General features: G+C 41.9%; 2 protein-coding genes across 3 annotated transcripts in view; one reads left to right on the forward strand and one right to left on the reverse strand.

Annotated features, from left to right (window-relative positions):
- Window positions 1-16,396, reverse strand: part of mcu (mitochondrial calcium uniporter) — a 50,077-nt gene extending 33,681 nt beyond the window's left edge. The window contains exon 1 of one of the 2 annotated variants that reach the window (XM_054600178.1): window positions 16,213-16,396. In XM_054600178.1, coding sequence (XP_054456153.1) covers window positions 16,213-16,329 — 117 coding nt within the window. In that variant the 5' untranslated portion in view covers window positions 16,330-16,396. The remainder of the gene's footprint in view (window positions 1-16,212) is intronic. The other variant, XM_054600177.1, reaches the window with a different exon arrangement.
- A 5,510-nt stretch (window positions 16,397-21,906) lies between these two features.
- The window catches only part of micu1 (mitochondrial calcium uptake 1), a 30,773-nt gene continuing 25,463 nt past the window's right edge, over window positions 21,907-27,216 (forward strand). The window contains exons 1-3 of the mRNA XM_054599737.1: window positions 21,907-22,015; window positions 25,029-25,193; window positions 26,399-26,591. Of these exons, the coding sequence (XP_054455712.1) occupies window positions 25,030-25,193; window positions 26,399-26,591 (357 nt within the window). The 5' untranslated portion in view covers window positions 21,907-22,015; window position 25,029. The remainder of the gene's footprint in view (window positions 22,016-25,028; window positions 25,194-26,398; window positions 26,592-27,216) is intronic.

Here is a 27,216-nt window from a genome sequence, read left to right on the forward strand (position 1 = left end):
GTAGCAGCGTGGGTGTGAGGGGGTGGAAGCAAAGGCACACGAGAGAGAGACAGAGTGAGTGAGCATCAGAGAGGAGGGACTGTGTAGGAAACATTTATCTGTGTGTGTCTCTGCATGTCTGCAGGTCTGTCTCTGTGTGTGTGTGTGTGTGTGTGTGTGTGTGTGTGTGTGTGTGTGTGTGTGTGTGTGTGTGCGTGTGTGCGTGTGTGTGTGTGTGTGTAGTCATTACAAAGCAAGCACTCATTCTTAGCATCAGTGAAAGCCACAAATAGCAAGAAGCACCTACTTACCCAATGCTTACCCAATGCTATATGAATAAATAACCGTGATAAATTATAATATGGGGACACAAAATGGCACAGTTTATCTTCAGTCAAGACCAACATTGCGTGTTTACACAATTATGCATAAACACTTTGACACAGCCAACTGTTGTATATATTAAGCAAAATATGGCTTACACTCAGTATTTTGTCGGGTACCAAAACTAAGTGGCTCTAATTCTACATTGCCAGCAGAAAAGCAATGAGGCCTGTATTCACACATTGTGGGTCTCACAATAGGAAGCAGTTTGCTTGCAAGAGTCAGCCGTTGCATGAGCATAAAGGACAACCGCACCTTGTCTGCAGACCGTTTTTCTGCAGACAAGTCCAACAAGTCCAACTTATGCTATGCAACCATCAGCACATCTCACGTGACTTCTTTTGGCCTCTTGATGGATGAGTCTAGAGACTAACTTCCCAACACTGCAGCTCAATTCTAACTTCCAGTTGAGCCTGTACTGGAACTCTAGTCCAGTGGTTTTCAACCATTGTAATGTAGTATCTCACTTTAACACTGTGATCTGTAAGCTTTAGCTTCTACCTTTGTCTTTTGATCCAGTTTTCACTGCTGAGTCAGTTTGACATCCTGGTTATATCCCTCAAATGGATATTGTAGACCCTCGTGTCTGCTTCTCTATGAAATCGCTTTTTCCTTTTTACAAAAATGTGATAATATTTCTTCAGGGAGTGCAGTTAGTGACAGTGTGGGCTCCATGGCAGCTTTGACAGCTTGGTGGAGTAGCAGGGAAGGGTCAATTCCATTCCCCCGGCAGGGAAGTCAAGGGACAGTCAACGAGATAGAGAGAGAGAGAGAGAGAGAGAGAGAGAGAGAGAGAGAGAGAGAGAGAGAGATGCAAATCGGCGTTATCAGCAATTTCTGGTTGCCTCCACCTGCTGTTTTTGAGTGATTATTGTGAATGCTCTGATAAATAAATGTGAACAAATAATGCATAATGCATGGCTGGTTGATGCGTTCCGTGAATTCCCCGACCTGTCAGAAACTGTGTGCACACACACTTTGACTCTTACAAATACATACAATAAAATATATTCTGAGGCAAATAACATCACTGGTACAGGAAATGTAATGTAAAAACCATTCCCCAGTCTGAAATATGTTTTTTTTTTTATTCTTAACAACAAATCTGGTGACCCCCAAAAATTATCTAGCGAACACCATGACAGGTGGAAACCACAACTTTAGTCTACAACACCAATAGAATGTTTATGGGCCTGTCATTTGAAAGGGTTAACACTTTCCCATAAGGGAAAGTTTTTATGTTCGTAAGAGGATGTATGTAAGATGTGTTTATATGAGGCAGGAGGTAGTCAGTAGTATGAAAGCAAGCCGTGATATTGCCCATCTGTATCAACAGCAACACGCCATGAAAGTGTGTGTGACGACCCTGGCCCTTTCCTGTGAATCTGTCCGCCATGTTATCCAGATACCTGTTGGCGGGGGATCATTAAGGCCAACTGGGAACACCTGGGTCCAGTGTTCCCAGTCCCAGTCTCCTAGTTGTTGTTGCCTAAGAGCCGGGTCATAACAACACATAGTCGAGAGCTACAGGATTACAAACCACTTCCACCCACAACACTTGACTGAAGGGCTGATCTTTTCATCTGCAGTAAGTCCTTCTTAAACCGGACTCATTATAGCACACTTAATGAAGTGTGCTATAATGAGTCCGGTTTAAGAAGGCATTGTGGGCATTGTAAGGTTGTATATCATTTCCACTGCACATATCAGGAACTAACTGTGCTGACCTGCAGTATCACAGCGCTGCCTATGAGCTGCTGTATGTAAGACATTATTAATGCATATGGAACACGCTGTGCTGCGTCTTCACATCAAACATTTCCTATCAGCAAGGCATCTATTGTGAAGCATTACCGAGGGCTTTGACCAATCGGTATCACCTTTGACAACTTTTTTTCTTATTGCAGTTTCATCAGAGCAAACCGACCTGTCAAAGGCTTAACTGCCATAATCCCATCATAGGTGTTTAACACCATTGCCAGTACAGGTATCACAATCAAACCGAAGTTTTGACACACGTCCCTCCCGTCTTGTTTCTGTTTTCATTACAGCAGTGGTCTCGTAGCTTTTGCTCCACCAGAATCTGGGTAGCACAGCAGTCCTTATTCTGATCAATGAACTCCAGTCAGTTTGTATGAGGCTATGTGAGGGAACAGACTGATCATACTCTGACCCTCCCACTTCCTTAGACATCCAAAAATGTATTTTGGCGTGTAGGAAGATGTCAGTTGAACGCAGGGTTTCGGAGAGATATGGACAAAATGGCAATAAATCAACAGACAGACTGCAGAAAGGAGACAGTATGCATTTTCCCCCTCTTGGTTTTTGTGACAACTGCAAAATAAGATAAACATTGAGCAGCAGCAACTCTCTTCAATTTATATTTGACAAAATATTGATTTATATTCAATTTTGCATCAAAGGAAGTATAAATTTGAAGGAAAGCCTCATAGGCAATTCAATAATTCCAGACTGGAATGAACACTGCCTGTGCACCGCAGCGTTACATTTATTCCAAAGAGGCGACTGAAAGGATGGAAGTGAAGAGTGCAGGGCAGAACAATAACCCAATAGCCGAGTTGTGAGGAAAGCTTTCTACTGAGGGCAGGTCTGCACAGGGAACCGTACCGTATCCTGCCTGATGAGATGAGTCAAGAAGAACATTTTTGCATAAGAAGCAGAGAACAGGAGACAACGAGATGAATGACCTTCAATTCTCTGTTGGAAAAAAAGGACATTTTCAGTGTGCAAAGTGTTACCCAGGCAACAGCAGCACAAGGACTTTTAGAAAGGCTCCAGGAACCTGGATATTTGCTTCTCTTCTCACCTCAAAATCAAACTCCACCTGCACCTGCACTTTGTAGCCTTGGTTTCTTACAGGGGAGAATTTCTCACGTCTTCCTAACGTCGGTGTAAAATATCTGGATTTACAAGACAGCTTAATACATTGTAACTTTAGAAACGTTGCCTAAGGCAGCAAACAAAAAAGCTGTGTAAATGTGTTGCTATTATCTTTCGAAAAACTATCCAACTCCCCCACTCTCTCACCTCTCATACTCATGCTTTTTTCTCCCTCCATCCCATTCCTTCCCATCCAGTTCATGTCCAGGTTGGGATTTACCCAGGGTTCCCCTCAGGACCCGGGTTGATAAAGGCTCTAGCAGTGCGAGTTGAAAGCTCAGCTGGAGGTGCTTTACTGATTTGCTCTGCTGCCTCCTCACTACTCAACTATTTTCCCTGGGTAAACAAAAACCAGGCTGATACCTGGTCACTGTCTGGCTGAATGACAAGCATTTGATTTTCCATGCAGCGGGTGTATGGGGGAATAATTCGGACGGTGACCTTTCTCTGACAAGCAGATAATTGTCTTCTCTCTACGAAATAACAGAAGTTATGGGGCTCTGGTGCAGATGGGCTAGCAGCAGGCAAAACACCACAGTAGAGACACAAATAACTGGGTCAGGGAGAAGTGTATAAGCTTTTCGTTTGCACAGTGGAAGGAACACTTTTTTTGTTACAAAGCCACTGGATACGCAAACAGCCCCACCCAGATCAATAGCCAAGAGACGACAGTTACACTCTGTAACCCACATTAGCAGAACAGGGTAACAACTGAAGTGAAAACATTCAAATAATTTAATATAGCTGCCACATTCTGAACATGTGACCGCTTTTACATACTTTAAGAGCAACCAAATGGAGCATGTGACTCATGCAGGCTGCCAGTGGGTCATGAGATTCCAGTGCAATACCAAAGCCTCAGATGCTCCTACTCTTTAAATCTGTGATTGTGAGTTTGACTGTCTGTGCATTTGGGTGGTAATAAGCGAGACGGACTGATGTAAACGTCACAAACAATGGTTTGCAGCAGACAATATCAGGTTGATTCCCAAGCAAAATGGGGAAGCTGCTGCTGCTGCAGTATTTGGAGTCGACTCCGACATCTGCAACCAGAAAAGAGGAACAAGCTTGTTGTAATTTGGCTCTCCCAGACTGCTGGGTCTGTCTTGACAATACGGAATGTAAATACATACTTTTTGCTAAACCCGCCCAGAATCGTGTCCTCCTCAAATGCTCGGCTCTCTGATCACACGGCCACAGCCCACAGAAGAGCGTCTCCATGGAAATGCATTCTCCAACAAAGTCTCCTCTCCACCATCTCCTCAGTCCTATTTATAGAACGGTGGGGCACTGGCTGGCTGGCAAAGGATGAGTAGTCGTATAGTGAGAATGGAAATGTCTGGTATCTCCGCACTGCTCGTCTTTCTGCTCGCAGCTTCATTTCAAATCAAAAGGCTTTTGAACAGGCGTTCAAACAAACAGCTGACAAACAATCCCCAGTCTCACAAGAGACAGCCGGTTTTCATGTGTGTGAAGTTGTGAAGAGCTTGTGTGCGTTTCAAGCTGATGCAAGGCCTGCAGGTTATGCACACACATCCAACGCCAGACAGCAGCCGGGTCTCTGTGGTCCATTGCTAACTGACCTCGCCGTGTGGAATTGGGATGAAAATACATCAGGCGTTTTTGAGGTCAACAGCTACTTACTCCGTCTCAATCAGGAAAAGGGTGTGCGGCAAGTGTGTGTGTGTGCAAGCAAGCAAAAGCACATGAAGGAAAAAAGATAGATATTTCTCATTTCAGGTCTGAGCTGGACTAGAACAGCTATAGCACACCTGAAGCACAGTTTCAGCTTATTCAAAGAGCTGCAAGGAGACCTTCGCCTCAGTGCCTTTGAAGAAACAGTCACAGTCTGAAAACACTGTCAAGGCTCAAGGGAAAAATCCTCCCCAATCATGGAGATAGCGCTCATTAGCGTTAGCCTACACGAGTGTCATGCTTATTACTGCCACACTGCAGTCGCACCATAAAGAGGAGCTCCTACAAACAGCATGGCGTTAACTCAGCGACCCAGGACAACAATTATGACTGTCGTCTTTCATTAACAAAAACACTCACTCTCAATGGCTGCTAACGAGATCAAGAGTCGCCATCATTTTAATCAAACACTACCATGTCTGTAGTGCTGCTGCCGCTGCTTTGTTACTGGATATCTTCTTTTGGATGGATGCCCTGACACGGCTGTGAGTCAAGAGTTAAAAGCTCTTTTAAGCCAAAGAACAGGAGAATTTTTCAAAATCTTCCATATCATGCTGTCACATAACCTCATCAACAAAAGATTACAGGAGCCGAGCTATTTACATAAGCAATTTGCTTACTGCCCTGCTTCCCCGAGGTGAAATGAGCAGTGACAAGATTTTATCTCTCACACACATCTTCCCCACTAAGTCCTTTCTGACTTTCACACACAAGAAGGCAGAACACCACCTTTATAAGGCAGGGCACAGTGATTTAGAATATGCCGTGATGGATTGGTCATTGTGGATTTTGGTGAAATGACAATATATTTATTCATTTTAAAAGGTTTTTCTTTACATTTTATAATAAGGTAGCAATTCCTTTAATGCAGTATCTCTGTTTGTATTAAGTAAATGTGGCTCAACTAGACATAAGCAGATAAGCAGTGATTAAACTCATTAGATGCACCAACTGTACAGTCATGTTACAGCATTTAGAGTAGATATGGAAACTGCATGCCGCTACGGATCATTTCTCTCATGATGTAAAGCTGTTTTGTGACAAAAAAGCAACTGAGATTAAATCACTCGGTTTAGGTGAATGGAAAGTTAAGAATATGCAGAAGGGCATTCAGTCAACAGTAATACTACATTAACATATTGGACATATGGCCTCTCAATGCTTGCAAGAAAAAAATTGAATCTAATAGGATTATCTGGTCGAAACCTCCAGTCCACACAGACAAATAGAATAACATTAAAATTACGAGGATCCAGAGTGCTGAGGCAGCAAAAGGCAGCCGTATCCCCCAAGACCACCACCACCATCATGCCGCATATCTGACCCCTCCCCCTCCTCTCCCATACAACCTCAGCTGAGCTCTCTGAAACAGGCATGCTTATTCCACGTGTGTGTCCGGCCACTGATCCACTGTTGATATAGGAGTTAATTAGAAGAGACAAGGCTTAAAGCTCAGACCCCTGATTCATTTAAAACTAGCAGTTAAGTAGTCAGAGGAGACCGGCCTCCTATCGAGAGGAAAGCTATGAGAATATTCACCTTGCAGAGTAGCAAAAAACTGTGCTTGAACACCAAAAGGCACTCAGCTTGGGTCGTGATGGAGCTCGTCATAACATGAGCGAGACATGTTTGGCTTGTCTCCTTGGTCCAGCTAATCATTACAAATAACACAATGGGACTTGAGGGCTGAGAGTCAATTGTCTGTCTGAGATGTGCATATTTGTTTGTTTTCTCCATGGTGAATCCCCTAGTGTGCTCGTGTCTACCTTGGCACTGCTACAACCTGGGTAATTACAGTGCAAACAAACTGGGCGCCAGGCCGAACAGAGTCTTGCTTTCTGCGGCTCTTTGACTCCCTGCAAGTGCTTGGAGTCTGATCAAACTCAATTTTACTTCTGGTTGTGTTATGAGGTTGTCATTTCAGGCAGAGAGCAGGCTGGAAAGGCGAATTTGGAATAGCTGAGAGGAAGAATACTGGTAAAGTTTTGTGAGTCAGCAAAAATCGGGACACGATGCATCCGGAGACACAAGAAGGGAAATCAGAGCCTTATTCACTCCAGTATACTATGTGGTTTGCAGGTGGCAGACATTCTGTTTCCTGTCATGACCTTTCAGACCACATGTCGTCTCTGAGCAGCTGCCAAGCAACCACTTATTTCTGTTTGCCTACTGGGATACGCAGTTATTTCATGTTTAAAAGACCTGTTTATTTTTGTTATGAGCGTGCTGAATTCTCATGATCGAGGGCATGTAAACCCACAGTCGAACACCATCTCATTCTTAATTCATAGAACCTTGGTTATTTAAGAAACTTTCGTTTTATCGTCTATACCAGCCATAACAGCATGACTGTCATTCACACGACTGCTCAGTCAACAATGGATGGAGGGGGTGAGCGTGGTGTTGCCTCGTTTGGGCATGATGAACCAGGAAACATCATCACTAGTTCAGAATTATTGGAATTTCTCTTGAAAAAGGTAGCAGGATCAATTGATAGTAGTGATAGTGTTCAAGCGTAATGTGTTGAATGTGTTCACTTCCTCATAAAACATTTGAATAGTCCACTTTTAGAAATAATTCATGATATTTGTTAGGTAGCAACCTAATTTTCCCCTACCTTCACTGGTGCAATACTACATAACTTGGCATGTTTTTGCCACCAACTTTAGAGCAGTGAAATAGCATGAAATAAACAGAAGTTTAGCATATGCATCCTCAAGTCTGTGCACAAATTAATCCTTAGTGTCATCAGTGGTTGAAAAATCCAGATAACCACATTTCTAGATATTGTGGAGAAGGTAATACAATGTTATGCTGCTATATCCTTATTAAGAATATATACTCTTTTTAAGTCATTGTACATCTTTTGAATTTGCTTTGATCAAGAGAATGTGTGATTTCCCCTTAAATACCCTTTTAAGGAGACATGACAAAGCAGCTCGCTGCATTGATTTGCTCTTGGCACAAAGTGTGGAGTATATACACATATGTATTTTAACACGAGCCCTAATATGACGGCTGTAACTAATGCCTGCCATCCATCCAGGGTAGCAAAGTGAGCCGACCCTAAAAAGAAACAACAAACGGCAGCCTGCTTGGCAACAGGCCTCACTAAGCCGCCATGGAGGGAGATTGCCCCTCAAGTCCACACTCCCAGTAGCCACAATGACCTCAACACAAGGATGATGTCACAGCCCTCCATAAATCCTGTTTAACCATGACCAGCAAAGCCCCCATCTCCCTGGTAAACTAACACCAGCATATTTCACAATGCAGATGAACTCTGAAATGCATGCAGATTTCTCTCCAGCAGAGCAGCCTCATCTGTCCCAAGAGATCAACTAGCTTTATCAGGCCCCTACTCTCAAATCAGCAGGCCTAAAAAGGTCTTACAAACTAGAAAATGTCAAGCCCTCCTTCCATTAACCAAGTAAGTCGATCCAGCAGGAACAAAAGGACTAATTACGAGCTTGTGTGTGTGTGTGTTTAAGTTTGGGTTTAAGTTTGCAGGGGTCAACTTTGAAAGTGAACTGTTTAGTAATTTGTGCACTTTATTTGGCTTTCAAGGTTCGACTGCTATTTTGGTTAAACTTCAACCTAATGGCGCTGTATTATGTCCCAGTAATGTATTACTTACTCCTCCAGCTGAGTGACTTATATGCATGCACAAATAATTTACAGAGTAATTATACTCAAACTCAAACTCAGGGATCCTAAATGCTCCTGCCTCACCATCATATATGAAAGATCTAATTAGATGTATTCTTCTAAAAACAGTGGCCATTATATTTGAGAGGGTGCTGATATTCACAGCTATTCTAAAATTGGCAGTTTTACCAAGAAAAATTAAATAAAATAGATCAAGCATTTTTTAACCTACGCAACTACTAATTTAAACAGGGCAATGGCCTTCAGAGTAAAACTCACATTTCCAAGCGAATTGTGCTCTATAGTTAGACATGTACAATAATCCTTTCGGTTGTGCTGGCAGTGAGATGGGGAGCTGTAATGAGAAGCAGCCCAGTGAAAGAGGTTAGACTGAGGCCGAGGGAATCCTCACATCACACAATCCCAGGATTCCTTTCAACAAAAACACAGCCATTATTCCATCAGCAAAACAGCACTCATTCATACAAAATGTAACCAATTCCAATTAACAGCCTAGCTGTCGACAGCAAATCCAGTTTGTTCTCTCTTACAGCCATGATTCTCCTTTGGATGAACTGCCCTGATTTGATAGTTTTCCATTTTAGACTAGGGATGCACCGATATGGATATCGACCGATATTGACTAAAATATAGCATTGGTGTCAAAGGGGCCGACACTATATACAATATATACTGGGATTTTAAATCCTGTAATAGTTTTGACCATTTTGTTGCTGCATGAACAATTTTGAATTTTGAACACTTAATTTCTATCCCTTTTAATTTTGAATATTTTTTACCAAGTTGATGGTATGCAATTTATTATCTTAATAATAAATAACAATTCAATAAATGTATATCCTGTACTTATTTGTTATATATTTTGTTTTACAGAGTTAGGAGAGCAATATTCACACATCAATCAATGGTCCCAGTCACTTCCACACTGTGAGGAATACAGCTTTTTAATTAAACACTGGTAACTGATCTGTACTCTGCATAAGATGATACCCAAAGTCCTGGTATCACTATCTGTATCGGTACTGAAAAATCCAGATTGGTGCATCCCTATTTTAAACATAACAATTGTAATTTATGGATGTGTCATTCAATATACTGTGTCATATCATTTTCAATTAAATAAAGAAGCAGCTTGGAGATAAGTAGGAGCAGATAATGGGGTCATAGAATAAAGCTCCTTAAATGGGCTGATATGAGAAGCTCATCACACTATCATCAGATTACATATTTTACTAGTACATAAAGTCTATTTAATATTGACTCCATGAATTGGCTTTCCCCAAGAAGGAATATCTGCAGCTTATAGACGTTGCACTGGCTTAATAGTGACAACCCCACTGTGTCAATGTCCCTGCACTCAGCCAGAATCCGCCCTACTCTGCCGCTTGTATTCATTCACCATGAACTTGAATAATCAAGGGTATAAACAATCGATACTTCCTGAAGGAGAGGTCGACTACGACACCCTCTCGCTAATTAGCTTGGTATTGGAGAGTCTTGATATTTTGCAGGGCTAAGTTCTGTCAAACTGAACTCTGCAAAGAAAACAAGGTGGGATCAATTTGCGACGGGAAGCAAATGCATCTTGTCCCTTTTCTCGCTAAAATGATCGAGGAGAGAATTTTAGTGTGCCGACACTTTGAGAGGAGCCGGTAGGAGTATACCTCCAACAAGAAGAAAGGTAGAAAACTACATGAGGACTCTCAGGTGAGATATTACCATCACCACACATTGGTTGCTTTGAATTCAAGGTCATCTTACTTCTAAGGTTATCTGGCCTGCAGATATAACTACTTCTCTGCCCCTCATCTTGTAATTTCTTTGCTTATGTGTAATTTTTGACCAAGGTTTTATGCAAATTAAATGTTACAATATAATAAAAGAATAAAACATGCTCTCCAAGTCCATGGAAGCCCACAACAACACAACTAGTACATACATGATATCTAAACTGCAAAAATGAATACTGTATACAGCATTATACAAAACAGCAATACTTAGTAGTGCAATACTCCATAGGAGCGGTGCTTCTCTCTGTGTGGCTGAGATTAACTGCTCTGGACCCACTGACCCACAAAAAAGGACAGCAGAACCACCTCAATCAGGAAATGCTTTCCCATAACTGTCGCACATTCCTTGACAGATCATCTGGGACAAGCTGACCTTCATACAAGCCAAATCTGCCCTGTCTAATGTACACTGCTCATTTGGACCCGGGATTGCCGCAGATTAATTCTGCTGTCACAATAATGAGCCCGATCTCATATCTAATGCCGTGAAAGGCCGTGTGCAGCTGGTGGCCCTTCAGGTACTACTCACCTGCCCTCCTGGCAGAGGACGCCACCAGTGCAACATCCCAGAGATGAGAGGGGGCAACCAAGCGTTGCCTCCATCCATCATCACATTACACGCGTTGGCCTAGTTTAATGTCCTTTTCAGACTTGACTGGAGACACGCCAGGCCACACAGAAACATGGGAAGCAGCTAATTAGTCTACGCCAACAGCAGAAGTTCACCAGTCATTTGCCACTTCAAGGGTGAAATCCCTTCCAGAGTACTAATGAGGACTTTGTCCATCACAATTGTCTCATCCATTTACAATGCTACTGCATCTCTATAATGGACAGCAGAGTACAGATGCATGTGGCACCCAAAAGTCTCGCAAGGAAGTCACAGCATTAGAATAATAACTGTACTGTCTATAAAAACAAGGAGACGGTTGGGATTATAGCAGCCAGGGTTGCTGAATACTAATAAATACAAATATAAAATACTAATACTGAACCAGTTGACCGGGACTATTGTTTTTCGACCACAGGGCAAACAGCTGGTGAGCGTGAGAAAGGTTACCGTGCCGAGCAGGTGCTGCAATGTGACGGACTCAGAGAGCACAGGGAAATTAGAAGAAGAAAGCGCAGGGGAAACAGGACACGCTCTTGCATATGTCTGGAGATCAAGCAGAGCCTAGACAGTGGCAAAGAGAGTTTTTTCTCCATATGCCCATGAATCAGCTAAAAAGATGCAGTCAAATAGTGACACAATGCACAGCTGTTCACGGTGCATGTGTGAAAATACCTGCAGTAGAAGCTGTTTCGCCATGACATGTTGTAATGTGATTATCATTTCTATACAATAACAACAAAGTTTGCAGTACTTATTTCACCAAGAACTACTGTATATTAACACTGAACGCTCAGGCGTCTGCTCAATCATCTTTCAGATCCGGCAACCTAATTGCATTGGAAACAGTGAGAAAGATGATGAAAAACTATCAAAAAAGGATGCAGCAGAACAAATGCATCACTCTCAGTTTCCTGCCAGGTCAGCCATACAACACTCAGACCATAGCGGACACTGGAAACACGCTGGCTGGTGTGTGAGCTGACAGGAGCTCTGTCAGAAACACAGCCACTAAAGCTGTCAGCGTTTCACCACTCAAATAAGATGACAAAACACACTTGTCATTCTGTAGGATGGCGAGACAATTTGTGGCATTTTCACGACACTGCCATGAGATGTCATGACTTACCCTGTTCCAACAAGGCCAAGTAGCCAGTTACAAATTCCAAACATGTTGGAGGCTGCATGTGCTGCTTTCAGGGTGCATGCCTACCGGCCGAGTTGCTCTAGGACCTTTATCTAAAAGAGAAAAGTTTTGCTTCTATACTATACCAAATGTTAATTTGTAAATGTTTTCTCTACTGCTGCATATTTTTTGCAAGTAGAATTTTTCCTCACAATAAAATTTCTCCACTGTTTTCTTGTTGTTGTTTTTTTAAAATCAGGAATGACAAGAATGGTGGGTTACACAGCATACTTGTGATGTTGATCAGATAATTAATTTCGGCATGTTTAATATAAGTCCACCTTTCACCTTACCTTTTATTCTGATCCCGCTGCCCACGCACAAACAGATGAGCACAACCAGCAGTACTATGAGGGAGGCACTTTACCAACAAAACAAAGGACAGAGATAGGGAAATGCAGTCATTCTGTTCCTGGACATTGGTCCAATGTGCCTGGCTGGGGTTACAAGATAGGTTGTCTCTCCTCTATTTCCTGTTTATTGCTCTGCAGCCCACTATCTGAAACTAATTCAAACACTGAGGAGATGGGCAGTCACTTGTGGACTGAACTATTCAGTTGTTCAACTTGGTGGGGATAGATATGAAACTGGCTAAAAGCAGAGTTACACTCTGATGTTTCTGAATGAATATATGCATGAATATTTGTCCAAGACCAGACTTAGCTTAACCAATGTGCAAATTAGTGATGTCTAATTATCTACACTATTTCTGTTGTAGAGTATTATATTCCTGATCTTATTTTTTTTTTTTTTAAATGATCCTTCCATAAATTTCTTATTTCTTTCCCCGTTCATAAGGCCCAAGATGGCCGCACTGGTTTGTTTCTTCACGTCTTTTACTGTAAAGTAAAAAAGCACTTCATAAAGCAGTTAATTCATACTGTACAGTTGGTGTAAGTGTCCCTTTATCCAAGCCAGTTTATACTGTATGCTAATGTGGAAAATGTTAGCATGTAAAGACAAGAAGGAGGAACATGGCATATGGCCAGAATGGAAAATCCAGTCAAGAATCAATCATTTTTGCAATCATATCTTTGACCGACTGATATTCTATCGTATCACTTTGCCTAGCAGGAGTGTATGAACCCCTGCAGGAAAACGATCAATTTTCTCACCCACAACAGAAAACCCTCTAAGTTGCACTTCATGCCCATTAAAATTGCCTCTGTGTACAGAGAGCAATCCAATATCAATGAAAAGATGGAGAGAGCAGCTGCACTGACCAAAGATTATCAAGGTTCCTTTCCATTAAGGTACCTGACATGAAATGATAAGATCTGCCATCATCATAAACCATTATCATATACAGCCAATCCAGCTTTAGAGCTCAAATGCCATCAGTTATATTAGATACAGGAGAGGGTCATGCACCTGTCAATCATGTGAAAAATGGAATAATGACTTAGACTTGACCAAATGAATGATAGCTAATGTTACACTTCATTGATCATTTCATGTCAAACCCTTTGGTCCTCCGCACAATGTGGATTATACATTCATGAAACGGCCTGAGTGGACAGGTTTATCCATCATTCAACCATCTTATCAACGTTCTAACAGACAACATCCACAAGCTGACAGTTACTCTCTTATCACACTAATCTGGATAATTTCAGTACGGAGCCTGTGAAGGCAGCAGGGATAAATTAGTTTACTCCTACACTGATTGGATTAAAAGCCAGGAGCGGGCCTCGACCCCCTGGCCTCAAACACAACAGCCACCAACTGCTCAGCTTTAATTGACAAATCTCCTTAAAAAGAAATAAATACCTTAAGAAAACATGAACGTCATTCACTTTCATTTTTTTTTTTTAGCTCAACCTATATTTTGGACACAACATATGTAAATATTAACTCAGTTGCTTATACTATAGCAAACACATCTTCAACCTTTGATTTATAGCCCTTTTACAAGCACTGTTGATTTGCAATGACTCAACTCGCCTGCCATACTTCTTTATGTGACAGCTGACTCAATAGTAATCTGGTGCAGGTTAAATGTGAGCCTTGAAGCCCACGCTCTGCTTTGCATCCCTGGAGAGTTGACCCATCTCTGCTGCACCACGTTATTGAAGCAGCGGTCAGAACCGTTAGTCTGCTCACTGCTTGAAATGGAGCTCTAGACAGCAAATTTGTGTCCTACATGTCTTGTTAACAGACACTAGATGCTTAATTAAAGCTTGACTGTCACACGGTGACAGGCCCACGTTAGGAGCTGCAGCAGCAATGCTTCAATGGACGAAGACACAATATGACAGGCAAACAGAACTACTACCTGTGCAGGCTGAAATAAAATGAAAATGTATTAGGGCCAACTCTGCTGAGACACAGTGAGCTGCAACTCACCCTGCTAAATCATTTAAGGTTTAAATAGGCCTACGTATCGAAGAAGATGGGAGAATATAACCCCTCCCCACGGGGGTAAATGAGTTCTATTGTAATAGATCACAGTGGGCGACAGCACCAGGGGACAGTGTGGAGATGTGGACCAAGTGAGTCCATTCTGACAACTACTTAACCTCCAGGCTGGCCTGGATCACAGGATGGGGAGCCTCATTTAATTTCACAGGGCCTTGGAAGTGTGTGAGTGTTTGTATAAGGAGGACGGAGTAAGACAAAAAACACAAAAGAACCAGTGAAAGGTTATCACAAGACAAATAGAGAGTAAAACAGAGAGGGGAAACAATGCTGGTAAAAGAAACCTCACAAATTATAACCGCAGCACTCTACAGTGAAGGGGGACGTTCTGCTCTGTGCTGCAATGACTTCCTCATTCTTGTGTATTCTAGTCCATCCTGTGCCTCACCTCCCTCCTCAGACAGCTGCCGTAAAGGCTCCGACTTTGAGCAGAGGCAGTGGGTCAAAGGGGTAGGAACAGGATGTGCAACCATTTGGTGTTAACACATTTATGCTCTGGTTATTGTGAGCATTTTTTTTGGAGGCTGAGAAGGACCTGCATGTGTTTGCAGGAAAACCCAGGATCTCCCAGCTAGATGGGGAAACACCCTCAAGGAGGGGAGAAAAACAGCAGTCTGGCTGGAGAGTCTGACATCATCCAAGTGTGAGCTTCCATGTTCCTGGGAAGTCTCATATATGTTTGAATAAACAGTGAGTGAGTATCTCTATCACTCGCTGGTTGGTACAACTGTAGTTTTTTTTTCTCTGTAGCTCTGGGCAGTGGTTCAGTTTTTCTGCTGCACCAACACACACAGACGCTGCAGCACACACACACACACACACACACACACACACACACACACCACCATGTAGAAGCAAGATAGATGAGGGGAACCATCGGTCATGGACTGTCATCCAACCAAACCATTCCTGAAGCTGCAGCCTTCTGCTGCTCACGTCAAACACCCCAAAAATAAGACACCCCCATCCCCTCCCGTCGATAATCAGACCAATCCCAACATCTACTGCAGACACAACCCCACATCTTAAACTGGATTGCATTCAAATGCACACAAAACAACCAGATCAGGACTGGCTTTTATATATATATATAAAAATAAAAAATATGCCTGCAAAGTTGAAGGACACGAGAGATATGAGGCATTGTGTGAAAGCGGGGCAGAGTGTCTGAGGGTTGGTCACAGTAAACGGCGGGGCAGCAGCAGTGGGGTGTTGATGGGCTTCAAAAAAAAAAAAAAACTAGAAAAAAAACCCTGCATTGCCTCTGTCAAAGCTCTACGTCCCACACGACACCGGGCCGGGAGACATAGCATGACTCATCTAGTGCCTCACATTTCGGTCAAGCCGCAATCTGAAGAAAAAGACATGAACGGAAAATCTTGAGGCTAGTTAGCTTTACTTCCTTAGCCAGCCCAGCCGCCACCGCCGCCTGCTCTCCCTCTCCCTCTCCCTCTCCCTCTCTCCGGTCCAGCCTGCCCGCCCGGTCCTACACCTTTTCTTTCTCTCACTCTATCTCTCTCTCTCTGTCTCTCTCTCTCTCTCCCCCCCTCCCCTGTGTGCACAGACGTCCTGGGACTTACCGGTCCTATGTGCTGATGATGTCGCTGCGAAGAGACAACAAGTGCGGGGAGGCTGCCGGCCACCGCTCCGCTGCTCCGGGACAACAGGAGTACTGATCTGCACACTTTCGCAGCCATCTCTGTAGTGAAACCTCACCGGAAAGGAGACTGCTGCGGGCGGACCGAGACGCACCGAAGGGGAAGAGGGAGGGGTGGTGGTGGTGGTGGGCGGGTTTGCGGGGCTGGACTACGAGGTTCATACACATGCCCAGTGTTGCACCAGTATGCAAAGACACACACCACTTTTGTGCTGGCTAATTCAAACCAGGCAGCCAGGCAGGCAGGCAGGCAGGCATGCACGGGACTGCATGTCATTTGTCGCAACTAACAGAAAAAAAACAACAACACATAACTCAGCTTCTCTGTTGCAGGTCACAAAACTGCGATTGTCGTACAAAAATGTACATTAATCACACAAGTGTGCACAAATGTGTTAGTAGACAAAAGGACAGTGGTGTAAAGTGGTGTATTTGAAAGTACAATGAGTAGAAGTCTAATTTTACTACATTTTAGGTTACTAGATATAATATTAAACACAAACTGAAAGATAAATTAAATCAGGGCTTCCTGTTCCAACACTGTATCTACAATGTCTATTAACAGTATGTCAGTGGGAAGATACTGCAAGATAAATGAGGTGAACCCAATCAGCAGTACATAGAAAAAAACAAACAGGTATTTCCTTAGTATTGGGTACCACCAACTCCCAATAGTAAAATACATATAGGAGAATAAAACACACCACTACAAACTCAGTATTTAGTTTCTTATTTTTTCAGTTATTTTGTTAGTCCCTACTTGGTTATAAAAGGGATTGCTATAAAAACACATACAAACTTAAACTCCTGAACAATATCTGCATTCAGCCAAGTTAAGTTAAGTTTATTTTTAAAATAAGTTTTCATATGTATACCCACTTGCTCAACTGCAACCACAACAAAACTTGGCACTTACAGAGCAGTGTTATACTTAAAAGGTTTGCAGCTATCTCAAAAGACAATATAACTTCTAAATGTGTTAGGGGACATCTTGGCAGACGTGCTGTCAGAGGCTCCACCATCTATTCCTCTATTACCATGTCTAATATTAGCTTGTCCTTTACTCACTCTTGTGACTATGTCCCAAAAGAGTAGCCCTACACAATCACATCTAATTGCAATGATCTTCAGTATCTTTTAAACAGTACGGGCTACTTCCTGATGTACAAGCATTTTCGGTGTGTCGGTCCCCAAACAGCAGAACATGAGGTTGAGCAGTCAAGAATAATTTGTTTTGTTTTCTCCAGAATCACTCAACCACTGCAAATGTAGGTAAGAGGAGTGTTAATGGGTCCGTTAGGTCAATGAATGTCAAGGAGACTCCCCTTAGTGGAATGTAACATGTTCTCTTTAATCTTTGACCTGCCTGCCATACAATACCATGCCACACCTGTATTGATCAAGGTAGAAACCAGATAGTATATCCTGTAGTTACTCTTGAATTGTTAATATTCAAGAGCAAACAAATTTTGTAACTTTTACTGTATGATTCATACGATAACATGCCCTCATATCATGGCTCAAGCTTTAGAGAATAAGAAATAGACAAATAAGAAATAAGGTAAAAAGGGAAATAGAGATTTGGTTGTTTTGCTGTTGATTGTGCTTGTCTTCTGTTTGTTTGTGAAATGCAGTAGTAATATGCCATTGCTCCAGAACTCATCCCAGTTTCTTTCTGTACTTCTTCAGGTGCAGTGCATCAAGCTGTGTGGCCGATGCAATTTAAATGCAAATTTACAGCCATGGACACGTCCTCGAGGCTGCACCGATTCTCAAAGCGATTCTTTGAGAGGTGCCAAATACTACCAGGCACTGGTTTACATAAACTTTTACAGTATACTGCTATGACTGTACCATTAAAGTGTGTGTGTGCATATGGTATGTCAGCACTGCAAACAAGAGAAGCTGCAGTAAGGTGACAAGATTCCATCGAGTCATTTAAGATATGTGAGGTTTTGCATGATTTACAACGTTAAATCAGTGTATTCAGCTCATAAAAAGAAGCTATGCAAAGGGTAATTACTTACATCAGACCTCAGTATCTGAAATTGTTGGATTCTGATGCAAGCTACACAATATGTTAAATGATTAAAGCATTTGGATTCAATTCAATACTCATCTTATTACTATTCATGGGGAAAAAGTTCATGAAAAACAAAAACACTTTAATATAAAAGTAACTATACAAATTAAACAAACAGTCTGTCTACATGCAGTACCAACTGCATTACTATTGTTAAACTAAATATAAGTATGAAATCAGCAATTTCCCACCATAAAGATAAATAGTAATAGTGCAGATATACAACAATAGGATGAAACACTGGTGGCATCAATATTCAACTTCTGTAGTAAAAAAACAAGAGGCTGTCCAAAGTTGATTTGGAGTTGATTTCCAGTTGTCTACAGACTGTGAAAAAAGAAGAGATAGAACTGCACCCATATCTCAAGGTCAGAAATGGATGAATTGAGCACAAGAAGAGCTGTGCATGCATGCCCCTCCCATGGTTCTTCGAAAAAGGCAATGGCCAAAGCAAGCATGCAGGGGTGTGTAACTTCTATTTCATCACACCACCAATCAGATACTACATAATGTAAACACAGACCTAATCAGGTAGTGTATGCTGCCTTTCTTTTTCTTGCTTACTGTTACACATATGACGGCTCACAGACACCACACAGCAAAATGACTGCTGAAACTTGAGCCTGCTGTTGTCTGCAGGTCTTAACTTGAGCCATCTTTCACCATTATACAGAGGTACAGCTTGTGGATCAAGTTTCACCGTAGTTTTCATTCTACAAAGCAGCTCAGCTGCGGACTTATCTTTGGTGCACGCAGAAACACAGCAAGCTAGCACTCCCGTACGGATTAAAATATGTGTTCATTATGTAGCACTCAAGAGTGAGACACCCCCTTCACCTTAACACAAGTCACAGGGCAAGCAACACTGTCATTATGTACTAAAACAGTTGAGCAGAAGAGGCTCTTCTGCAGGCAAGTTTTATCTCCTTTGCCACCTTTGCACCGCCACAATAGCAGGATGGATGTAATCAGCATGGAATGCTTTTTTAAGATTACTGTTGCAATGCAACACAAAGACAGCAGGGTGAACAGTCACCTTATATGCACGACGTTCAACCCAAATAAAGTCAGACAAATGGGAAGTAGGGGGTGGAAAGAGAGAAAGCTGGGGTCTCATTTAAGGTTTACACGACTCAGTTAGTTTATGCCTAACTTCTTATAGGCCAAGACCCTGAACCCTACACCATGAAAAGACACCCTGGACATGGTGACAGATTGCAGAACACTCTTGTCATGAATACTTTAGCAGCGATTATGTTCCAACATGTCTACCAGAGTGCTGGCCTATGGGGTGCTGATTAGTTCCAATATCTAAACCGGTCTTTTGGACAATTTAAAGAACCAATCTGGATTGTGTTATGCATATTTATGAGAAAAATAAAAGACTGACATAGCGATTGTGAACAAGATGAATGGCTTTGAACAAGATAATTATGCACTGCCATTTTGGACACCAAGACCATGCTGAGGTTATTACTGTTGTAAAGCTATTCAAATTCAAAATGAAATTTCAATAGTTGACAATTACATATTGTGTGGCCCTGTGATAAATTGCTTGTATTAATGAACCTGCACTGAAAGGGCTCTGCAGGCACAGTTAAGTAGCTTCGACTATTGAAAAAAGGAGGAATAGAGAGAGATAGAGAGAGAGAGAGAGAGAGAGAGAGAGAGAGAGAGAGAGAGAGATATTGCTTTAATAGAAGATGTTGGAAAAAAGTGATTAGTAAAGACAGTAATTTGTAATAAGATTACATTTGAACCAATGTAAAGCCATCAAAACTGCTTATTTTATGCAACACGCCCAACAAAGTGTGACAAGCATTTGTTGATCTGATACAGCAAAGCAATGCAGTAGCGGTGTATTTACATTATGTTGTTTAAGATAAATTAATCTACCAAAGTTGGATGACATTAAAAGTATTGTTATTAACTGCATGCTAAATGAGGAGTCCCAGACGCACTGAGCAAAGAAGGTGTATGGCTGCTTCCAACATTCCTCCTTCTGCTTTTAAAACTTAAGAAATGTGCATTTACTGGTCTGATTGCATGCATTTGTTCATTGAGATCTATTTTTGTGTACAGGTGGGTCCAGTTATTCCAGCTAGCCAAGAGCTAAGGGCTAAATATTATCAGGTTGGGGCTGGACGGTGGTGTGGCCAATAGCACTGTTGCCTCACAGCAAGATTCCCGGTTCAATTCCTTGGCTAGACAGGCCTTCTGTGTGGAGTGTGTATGTTCTCCCAGTGTCAGCCAAGGTTCTCTCTGGGTTCTCCGGCTTCCTCCCACAGTCCAAACACATGCAGCTTAGGTTAATTGATTAGGTGTGGATGTGAGCGTGAATGGTTGTCTGTCTCCATGGGTCAGCCCTGCGATAGTCTGGCGACCTGTCCAGGGTGTACCCTGCCTTCGCCCAATGACAGCTGGGATCGGCTCCAGCTCCCCGCGATCCTTAACAGGATAAGCAGGTTACGGATAATTAATTACCAGGTTGTGTTTGACCAGTGGGATTACAGCTCAAAATGTCTGTCTTGTCAGTGGCACTTAATACAAAATATGAAGGCAGAAAACTATCAGAGAGGGTTTGCCCTTTACACAGATACATTTTTACTTAAACTGCTTTGAAGTTTAGGGATGTGAGGAGTATGAATAAGATCAAATATAAGTGTCAAATTTATATTATATTATACATATTCTATTGATGTCTAGACATTCTGACATTTCTGGCGCTTCTTAAAGTAACCAGCTGATGTTCGGACTCAGCCAAACAGACTCTGCTGTAATGTACTGTAATATATTTTAACTTAATTCATAACCTCATTAACATTGATACGGTCACATCAAGCTGAAATTTGACCTGCACTTTGACTGGATGCGACAAGTCACTGCAACTTGCAGTCTTCTATGAAACATCCCCATTCCACTTAGCAGCTCCCCAGCTTTTCTTTTCGCATTATGTATTCAGGCCAGCAAATATTTACTCAAGGCAACAATTAGAACTGGCACACAGCGAAGAGGCAAGTCATTTAGATTTGATACATTTTTACCCAAGGCATGTATGACTGACAGAAGAGACCCCCTTTTTCCCAGTTCAGTTCAGTTATGTTATTGAAATGAATATTCTTTTTTAATCAGAAATAGAACTGTGAACGCTGTATAAATCAAAACTTACCAAAAAATAAACTGTTTATTCATTCAAAACAAATGCTCAATATTCTATAATAGTGTGATTCATAGTTATCCTATTTAATTCATTAAAAAAAAATGTAATCTGAAATAAAATACTATACAATACAATGGCATGTCAACAATAACAGATTGGATCGATATAGCTTCTACACATGAAGTATTCGGCTCTCATGTGAGGTGAGAGACTGTGCTGAATAGGAGCTTGCATTATTGCAGCTGATTTATGAAATGACATTACAGGTGTTATAGACATTTGATTTTGGGCTATTCACACAGTAACCGCATGCACCGCAGCCCGTCTGAGCGGAGATGGGCGGGGTGCGTTGCCCCGCCCCGCCGTCTGCACGTCGTTGTTTAACACGGAACTGCTGCTGACGCTCCATCTCTGCAGACACAAGAGACCAAACCACGAAGACGTTATCATTTAGGACTGACTGGAGTTTGTATTGTCGCTCACGTGAGTAGCCGTGCCGCCTCTACGCGAAGTTGTGTGTGACCGATGAAATAGCATCTCCCTGAGCTAACAGTAGACACTGTGCTAACGCTAGCTGCTAGCTCGCTAGCTAGCGTTAGCTGCCCTACCAAACACTCCTCGCACTGCTGGACTCGATAGCTGAGGTCTGTCACAGTACCATTAACACGTGAAACTACACAGGGACTGGCGTTGGAAACATATGACGTTGTTGCTGGTTCGCAGACAGCTAAACGCCAACGTTGTATCACTGCGAGCTGATGGCTAGGAGGTCAACTTACGGCTAAAAACAAAACACTGGGGTCCTTGTCAATCATGGGAGCACCTTTTTGGGGTTCAGGTTCCCTCTCTGACATGTCGAATATCACATTAATATTACCATAAACGTCGTGTTTTTGACCTCTATGTATTTGCCACGTTAATGATGGATACTTCTATCTATTTCTAACTGTGTGCCATGGTAAATGTTGGTGTCAGAGACCCAACGCACCGGTGGGGATCATCACATTGAGCCTTTCATCATTTTACCTAACCTAGCAGGAGCACCCTTGGGTGTCTCTGGACCCCAGTTTTCCAGCAGGAGCAATTGATCAAACCTGAGTTGCCAGGTCTGCTCAGGCCATTGCACCATAAACATGTGTGGATTATCAATTTGTGACACCTTCGCTAAATGGTTTGTAACCTTTTTGAGCAATTCCCCTTCAGTACACACAGTGTTAACACTTGTGATTTAACAATTGATATTCCAAATGGGCAGTGAAAATGGCCAACTATCTTGTGAATCACTACCCTGTCAAAAGGCCCAACCTTTGAGTAATATTACCTTTTGTCTGTATGTCAAATGTATTTGGATTTATTCTGATACATTTTCCGGTAACGATTCCAAACAGTGGATAAATGAGGGTTGCTCAAATATTGTCAATTTAAATGAATGAATTACTTTGTAAGAAAGTTGTCATAAATCACAAGGAAATCACAGACATGCCTAAAAATCTAAGCAATTTAAAAGTGTCAAATTAGAGGAGTAGAAGGTAGACATGAGAACTTCTCTTTTTCTGTGAGCTTGTACTCCTTACAATAATCCCATCTTTCTCTTTTATTTACCACTCTGAGGCAGAAAACATCCCCAAGCAACAGAGGAACTGCAAAGTTTAATGTTTCGGAGAGGAATGGATCACTAGTTTTATGTGAAGGCATTAGACATCATTTTAGTGCCCCAGGCTGTTGAGGCTGCCCACTCCTTTTTCTGTCCCTTTTTGTTTTTATAGGATGAAGTCGTCCAAGTACGTAGAAGTTTTCACACAACTTAAATGCTTATGTTTCTCTTGTGGGCCTCTCAACATATAACTGTCAGGTGGTGGACAATGTTGATGACCAACAGCGATATTGGTTTACCAGGTCCCAGGTCAGTTTCAGGTCCTAGATTGAAAGGGCTCAATGGGATTCTGGATTGAGCTGTTGGACTGGCTTTATTCTAACAGCTAGACAGCATTGGATGTAAACTAAAGCAGGGCAACCACTGTAAAGATTTAGTTTTTAATTACTTGCCTGGTTAAAAAAAGGTTAAATATAATAAATAATTTGCTAGGGTTTGATGTTGGAGTTAATATTTAAAGTTTTCAGTGATCTGATCAATTTTGGACAATCATTTATAATTTATCTTAATAACAGTGACTGAAACAATCTCTAGAGAGAGACCCTGACAACTAAAATTCATTATATAAACTTTTTATTTTGTTATAAATATGGCAAACTCTTAAACTTCTAATGTTGTACCTTGCTTTATGGATGTACAAATGCAAGAAAATGGTGGATGCCAGTGACTTGATGATAACTGGATGCTGGTTTTAAGGGCTCTTGCTCAGAGCCCGATAGTGGCATTTCTGAAACGATTTTAGAAATGATTGACCCAATCATCATTTAATTTTGTTATTTACAGATATGGCGAATTGTTCATGGTTTTTGGTTTTTATGTTATATTACAGAATCATTTGGTGGATTATTTGTCCAAAGAGATTTGCAATGAGTGCATTCAAACCACATAGGAACAAGTACTAGAAATCACCCAAAATTTTAAGTGTATCCCCTTTTCTAACAAATAAGCATGTTCAGAACCACAATACAAGTGCTTAAAGGTTTTTCTGTTTCACTAAAAAGGTTTTTTCGTCTCACTGAAAATCTTTGGCATCAGTCTTTAAGCATCTGTCTCAAGCCTCACAGAATGCTGTGCCGGTAGCTAGCTGTTCCCCTCCATCCCAATAGTAATGGACTGCCGAACCCTCCAATTAGCATATGCCATGTCTTCTGCTGTCTTTCTACTGAATCCCTTTGAAAATCGATGTCTGAAAAGTTAATAGGATATCGACACGTGACAGCTTCAGAGCATTCAATGGAATGAACTTGTCTGTCCCATCCTTGGTACACACATGGGAGCTACAGATACACACCAGTGGCCCCATAGATGAATGAAGCAACAGTCTGCTTGAAAATGAAGTTCTGGAGCTTAGCTGCACAGGTCGCAATTAGTTTTATCCTTGCTTTCTGTTGTTTATTAATTGAGGTGTTTGAGGATTCCAGGACATTAATGCGTTGACTTTTGAAGGTACAGTTTTGCCTGCAGCTCTGTGTGAAGATGGATCCCATGAGTACACTGCTATTGTTCTAAGCCTTGCCTCTTGAGATGAGTGTTAATTAGTTTTAAAGTCAAATTCTCCAAATCCTTACTTAAGACTTCCAGCGCTTATGACAGCAGAAGGACGGAAAGGCGATGTCAGCGCTTCTATGTAATATTCAGTTGAGTGGTTTAACCAGCTTTATCCGCCTATTTGTCAATATTTGCAATATCAGAAGCAGTACTTTGCCATCTTTCATTCCTTTTTTCTATCATGACTTGCTAGACAAAATTTCCTACGACAAAATTGTAGACCGTCTTTTAATTTTTGTACAGTACAGTCCTGTTAAGAGTGTTTCACCACGCCCTTTAATCTTTTCTCTGCAGAATGTTCCGCTTGCGGGCGTTGTCCGCAGTTTCGCTGGGGCTAGCGCAGTTGTCCCGGCGCTACAACAGCGGGGCAGTGCGAGGCTCTAGCCAGAGGAGGCTGATGCTGGCAGCCCTGGCTGGGGTAACTGGTGTGTCTGCTACTGCTGGGCTGCTCTGGAAAACGTAAGTCTGGGCCCAGTAATACACCTGTGTGCTTCTTTGTTGTGCTGAGGAAAGGATAATGGCCTTCTGATACTTTAAATTAATTAAATTTAAAAAATACTTCATTTGTCCCTCAAAGGGCAATTTGGGGCAAGCTGGTTTGCTCAAATAAAAACACAAATAATTAATTAAAGCACATAAAAATAACCCCGAAACTACAAAATATATTATTTCTAGAGATTTTAATAAGCAGATTTTATTGTCTCTGGCTTGCCATGAATCCTATCAAATTATCATACACACCTGTTCACCTATCCCAAAGACAGTATTGCTTGCAACAATGTCGTATAACTTGGTTATCATTTTTTCTGTGTGTTCCCACCACATCAAAGATATTCCCTTTACCAACACACCTTTCTTTAGACAATTGCTTCTCCTCTCACCATGACTTGCAAACTCCTCTATCTGGCGCCTTCCCCATTACGTGAGCAGTCCTTGAGCTTCATTGAATAAACCAGGATTTGGTTGCGATGCAGTATTTGATGACAGTTGGATTTTTTTGAGCACATGCCAAATTCGATTACCCAGTCTTACACAACTGTAAGGTAAAGCAACCTATAAAGCTGCTTACCTGCATTCCTGTTGCAATGCAAGACACCACCCACATTTTTTCTTTTATGGCTATCCATTGCGAAGGAGGCTGGTGTTAAGGCAAAACATTAGAAAGGGTGTTGACGTGAGCGCTCTATGGGGACAGAATGACTGTGCTGCAGGAGGCAGAGTGATGGATTGTGCCTCAGGGCATTTGAGTCTGATGGGATGAGACTGTTCCAGGCCTCCACATCATGCTTCATTCTCCTTGTGTCTCATTAAACTGAATTATTCAGCCTACCCCTGACAAACTCGGCTATTCATTATTATTATTATTATTATTCCAATATTCTATTTAGTCCGGAAAATGGTCAAGTGGGAGTTTGCCTCGGTAGACTCCTCTGCAAGCAAAACACAGTGCAGCACATAATCACTTACTCATCATTCCCTCTCTGTTTTAAGTATTAAGCATCATAGATATAGTACGTACTTGGCTGCAATACATAGTCATTACACACTTCCGCGATTCTACATGGTACGAGAAAAATTGCAATATTTAACCTTCTTTATAAATGACATAGAAATGTCTCTCAGGTGTTAACGTGTTTCTTATCTGTTTCTCTGTTAAAAACTAGAGCCTATGCAGAGGCAGGGTCCTCCGTTCGACACTCTGAGCAACCAGGCGGAGAGGGGGATGATTTTGTGAGGGATGCAGCCACTGAGACGGAGTCGGAGAAATCGGTGGAGGCCAGCAGTGGAGACGAAGAAGCAACTGACGGTGGCGAGGGGAAAAAAAAGAAGCCACGCTCTGGATTCCGTGACCGCAAGGTAATCAATAAACTATAAACATTCAGCCGTTCAGAAAGTCCAGTATTTAATTCACCTCTAGAATGGTGTTTGGAAAGCCCTCCCAATCAATGTCCAATATGCAAACGCCAGTATATTTTAGACGGAATATTTTACGGAGACACACAAAGGTAATCAGCATGCATTGCTGCTGTCATAAACAACAGGAATGCACCACCCGTAAGATTTTATTGCTGTTAATTAGGCAGCAGATGACAAATGACAAACAGAAGAAGAATAAAGTGTCTTTAATGCGTTTGCCGCTCTGCGGTGGAGGAGTAGGGAGAAGGAAAGAGGAAGACCTTTGAACATTCGATGCAATTTTTTTCAAAGGATATGTGATGCAATGGTACTTCTGATTTATGGATGTATTTAAAAATTCACTCCTACCTCAGCAGAAGCATCAGTCTGCCTAAAGCATATGGACTTCTGGGGTGCAAACAGTTTTTGTGAATCAAAGCAAGATTCACTAGTGTGTGTCTGCCAGCTCACTCACTCTGTCAGATAAAGAGTCTAGGTTTAAAAAAATGACTGACTGTAATGTTTAACAGAGCGCACTGACTCAATCCTGTGTATGTGTGCTAATGTCCGAGCATTTGCATCAGTG

The sequence above is a fragment of the Anoplopoma fimbria genome, chromosome 6 (genome assembly GCF_027596085.1).
Source record: "Anoplopoma fimbria isolate UVic2021 breed Golden Eagle Sablefish chromosome 6, Afim_UVic_2022, whole genome shotgun sequence".
NCBI classification, from domain to species: Eukaryota; Metazoa; Chordata; class Actinopteri; order Perciformes; family Anoplopomatidae; genus Anoplopoma; species Anoplopoma fimbria.